This window comes from Hevea brasiliensis, chromosome 4 (genome assembly GCF_030052815.1).
Source record: "Hevea brasiliensis isolate MT/VB/25A 57/8 chromosome 4, ASM3005281v1, whole genome shotgun sequence".
NCBI classification, from domain to species: Eukaryota; Viridiplantae; Streptophyta; class Magnoliopsida; order Malpighiales; family Euphorbiaceae; genus Hevea; species Hevea brasiliensis.
Window position 1 is genome coordinate 100,299,408 of NC_079496.1, and position 5,046 is coordinate 100,304,453.

Here is a 5,046-nt window from a genome sequence, read left to right on the forward strand (position 1 = left end):
TGAAACTTTAGAATATTAGAATTGTAAAGATTTAAAAATGACATGAACTTTTGAGGTCGGAATCATTATTTAGAGAACGGATAAAACCTTAACTTTATTTGAGGAATATTTGGGCAACTCAAGCAAGATACCTGATCACAACACTATTCAGACGGAATTTTGCGGTATTTGTATATAGAGAGATTGGAGAACGACAGCAGGCATGATTGGATGGTCTGAAGATCCAACATTGATTCGAACTCATCAGATAAAGACCAAGGGATCAGAAAGCAATCTAAATTGGACATGAGATCGATTTGTTCCAAAGACGAGCCATTGGTGAGTTCGACAAAGCTACCTGTGATCAGATCATCAGCCGAGAACAGATAACATAATGAAGTTTCAATTTTGAAAGAACCTTGCATTTGAAGGTTGACCAAAATATGGTGTCTCCCCTCTTTACAAATTTCTATTAAAGAGAATGAAATTCTCTTGTATAGGAATCATGTAAAGATTCAGAACCATATTTTGGGCGGCTGGGATATTAGAAACCAAAGGTCGATAGCAGGAAATTAAATGTTGAAAATTAGAATCAACTTAGATCTTGAACCTAGAGGTTGATGAGAAGAAATTAAATGCCAAAAGTTAAAATCAACTTGGATTTTGAACCCAAAGGTTGATGACGAGAAATTAAATGTTGAAAATAAAAATCAACTTGGGTCTTGAACCTAGAGGTTGATAACAGGAAATTAAATATTGAAAATTAAAATCAAATTGGATCTTAAACCCAAAGGTTGATGACAAGAAATTAAATGCCGAAAGTTAAAATCAACTTGGATCTTGAACCCAGAGGTTGATGATGGGAAATTAAATGCTGAAAATTAAAATCCACTTGGATCATGAACCCAGAGGTTGATAACAGAAAATTAAATGCTAAAAACTAAAATCAACTTGGATCTTGAACCCAGAGGTTGATAACAAGAAATTAAATGCTGAAAACTAAAATCAACTTGGATCTTAAACCCAGAGGTTGATGACGGGAAATCAAATGCTAAAAATTAAAATCAACTTGGATCCTGAACCCAGAGGTTAATGACGGGAAATCAAATGCTGAAAATTAAAATCAACTTGGATTCTGAACCCAGAGGTTGATAACAGGAAATTAAATGCTAAAAATTAATCAACTTGGATCTTGAACCCAGAGGTTGATGACGAGAAATTAAATGCTGAAAATTAAAATCAACTTGGATCTTAAACCCAGAGGTTAATAATAGAAAATAAAATGCTAAAAATTAAAATCAAGTTGGATCTTGAACCCAGAGGTTGATGACGGAAAATTAAATGCAGAAAATTAAAATCAACTTGGATCTTGAACCCAGAGGTTGATGACGGGAAATTAAATACTGAAAATTAAAATCAACTTGGATCTTGAACCCATAGGTTGATGATATGAAATTAAATGTTGAAAGTTAAAATCAACTTGGATCTTGAACCCAGAGGTTGATAACGGGAAATTAAATGCTAAAAATTAAAATCAACTTGGATCTAACTTAACCAACTATCGTAAATAAATTTTGCATATATACCTCAAATGCTCGCAAATCAAATCTGATGCATGGTGTTATCCCAAACGAAGTTTACTTAACAAGATCCTGAAGACAAACGATTGATGGAAAAGGATAGGATGATTTACGAGGTTGGGCCCATCCTTTTTTGGCTTTTACTTCTTATCGTTCCTGACTAAAAGTGCCCCTTTTGGGTTTTTACTCCTAGTTTTTTTTTTTGACTCCCTTTTTCAGGCGTCCTTTCAGATTTTCATCCTTCGCTCATTTTACAGAAAGCGCCCTTTCAGGTTTTCACCTTCTTTCCCTCATTTTGCTAAGAGCGCCCTTTCGGGTTTTCACTCTTACCCCTTTTTTTTTTGCATCTCTGTAGGTTTCTGCTTCTTATACGCACCAGTTGCTCGATGATTATTTGCCCTCCTATAAATCTCAAAGTAAAGTATATAAAGTTACCTATGTTTTGATTCTTCTTATACAGAAAGCTCTTAATAAATTAATAGTGCACAAACCAAAGTGGATAAAACATGCACAAACTTATTCATGGTGTAAGAAGATAATTATACTGTGGTTTTATGATCACAAGTACGAAGGTACAACTTTATGGAAAAGGGTACAAGGATGAATCTCACAAATGCCCTTAGTTAACTTTGAAGTCTCGCAATTGCCATCGTTTCAAGTAACCTTTCGCAAAGCGTGCTATGCACTTTACTGTCTTCAGATCTTGGAATCCTCTTTGTTTCTTTGTCATCTTTGGCTAGAAGCTCCCTTTTGGGTTTTCACTCCTGGTTCCCCCCCCCGCCCTTTTTTTTTTTATCGAATCCCTATTTCAGGGCGTCCTTTCAGATTTTTACCCTTCACTCATTTTGCAGAAAGCGCCTTTTCAGGTTTTCACCTTTTTTCCCTCATTTTACTAAGAGTGCCCTTTCGGGTTTTCACTCTTACCCCCTGCTTTTTTTTATGCATAATATCTTTCCTTGGCATCTGAATTCACCGGCCTTGGCAATTTTTTCCCATCCATATGAGTTAAAATGAGTGCACCACCGGAAAATGCCTTTTTAACCACAAAAGGCCCTTCATAAGTTGGTGACCATTTACCCCGGGGATCACTCTGATTTGGGAGGATCTTTCTTAGAACTAGATCTCCTAATTGGGATTCGCGTGGGCGTACGTTCTTATCGAATGCTCTAGCCATCCTCCTTTGGTACAGCTGACCGTGGCATACTGCCATTAGTCTTTTCTCATCCATCAAATCTAGCTAGTTTAACCTTGATTGAACCCATTCTGTCTCATCTAGTTCTGCCTCTTTTAGAATTCTTAAAGAAGGAATTTCTACCTCAATCGGCAGAACAACTTCCATCCCATAGACCAGCGAATATGGAGTTGCCTCAGTTGATGTTCGGACCGTAGTTCGGTAGGCATGAAGTGCAAAGGGAAGCATGTCATGCCAATCTTTATAAGTGATTGTCATCTTTCCAATTATCCGCTTGAGATTTTTATTGGAAGCTTCTACAGCTCCATTCATCTGGGGTCGATATGGCGATGAATTGAGATGTCGTATCTTGTATTGATCGCACAACTTCTGAATCTTCGGACCGTTCAGATTCTTGGCATTATCGGTGACAAACTCCCCCGGAAGACTATATCGATAAATAATATTATTCTTGAAGAACTTCAAAAAGGTATTCTGAGTGATGTGAGCATATGAAGTTGCTTCCACCCATTTAGTGAAGTAGTCGATGGCTACTAAAATGAATCGTGTCCATTGGATGCTTTTGGATTAATTGCACCGATCACATCGATACCCCACATTGCAAATGGCCATGGTGAGGTGAGATTGTAGAGCTGGCGAGGTGGGACATTTATCTGGTTAGCATAAACTTGGCATTTGTGACACTTTCAGAAGTACTCAATGCAATCCTTTTCCAAAGTGGTCCAGAAGTAACCCTGCCTTAAGATTTGCTTTGCCATCATATACCAATTACTATGAGCAACGCAGTTCCCCTCGTGAGTTTTGAATAGAATTCTTCTTGCTTCTTTGGCATTTATGCACCTCAATAATTCACTATTGGAGCTTCTTTTGTATAAGACTTCTCCACTGGGGAAGTATCCCATTGCTAATCTTCTGATCATTCTCCTTCTGTTTTTGCTTGCCCTAGGAGGATATTCCCTATTTTTGATGTAAACCTGGACATCATGATACCAGGGTTTGCCATCTGTTTCTTTTTCGATCATAAAGCAGTATGCTAGCTCACTTCTTGCTTTAATTTGCAATAACTGCATTATTTGCCCTTCCTCCATTTGAGTCATCACTGCTAGGGTAGCTAAGGCATCGGCAAATTGGTTCTTGTCCTGACTCAGGTGAGTGAAAGAGATCTCCTCAAATTCCTTAATTAGTTTGAGGAGATATTTTTTATATGGGATCAGTTTTGGGTCTTTAGTCTGTCATTCTCCTTTGACTTGGTAAATGATCAAAGTTGAATCCCCATATACCTCTAATTTTTTTTATCTTCATTTCGATGGCCACCCGTAAACCGCTCACGCAGGCTTCATACTTTGCTACATTGTTTGTGCAGCCAAACCTTAGCTTAACGGCTATTGCGAAATGTCTTCCATCTAGGGCAACAAGTACTGCTCCAATCCCATTACCAGTTAAATTGACTACTCCATCAAAATACATTTCCCACACATCATTTGGGCTTTCAGCATCATTGCTCACTGTGTTAATATTTTCATCTGGGAATTCAAAATCCAGGGCTTCATAATCATTGATTGGGTTCTCAGCCAGGAGGTCAGCTATCCCACTCCCTTTCACTACTTTTCTTGTCATATAGACTATATCGTACTAAAAAAGTATAACCTGCCATTTTGCTAATCTTCCAGGTATGAAAGGGCTTTCAAATACATACTTGATCAGATCCATCCTGGAGATAAGCCATGTCTTATGATTCAACATGTAATGTTTGAGCCGATTCGCTGTCCAAGCCAAAGCACAATAGGTCTTTTCTAGGGATGAGTATCTTGACTCGCAGTCATTGAATTTCTTGCTCAAATAGTAAATGGCCCTTTCTTTCCTCCTGGTATCATCATGCTATCCCAGAACACAACCCATCGAGCTTTGCTAAATTGCCATATATAGAATTAAGGGCCTACCCATCACTGGAGGAACTAGCATCGATGGATTTTATAAGTACTGCTTAATCCTTTCGAAAGCCTCTTGACAAACTTGGTCCCATTTGGCAATATTATTCTTTCTAAGTAACTTGAAAATGGGTTCAGCCTTGGCGATGAGGTTAGAGATGAATCTCGAGATGTAGTTCAATTTTCCTAGGAAATTACGCACATCCCTCTTAGTTTTTGGGGAGGGCATTTCTTATCACACCTTACCCCTCTGTAAGGCATAACATGATCTCGTAGAATACCTAATGAACTACCAAACTTCACCTACCGATAACTCATTAAGTACCCTACAAGGAATTTTAAACAATTTTCTTACTTTTGACAAGTG

At 37.9% G+C, this 5,046-nt stretch overlaps 1 protein-coding gene across 1 annotated transcript; it reads right to left on the bottom strand.

The window, feature by feature from the left end:
• Nucleotides 1–2,796: 2,796 nt before the first annotated feature.
• LOC131179474 (uncharacterized) lies at nucleotides 2,797–4,368 on the bottom strand. Its single transcript, XM_058146328.1, has 2 exons — nucleotides 4,121–4,368; nucleotides 2,797–3,178 (listed from the first exon to the last, which is right to left on the bottom strand). The coding sequence occupies exons 1-2, from the start codon at nucleotides 4,366–4,368 to the stop codon at nucleotides 2,797–2,799; spliced, it is 630 nt and encodes a 209-aa protein (XP_058002311.1).
• Between the last annotated feature and the right edge of the window lie 678 nt (nucleotides 4,369–5,046).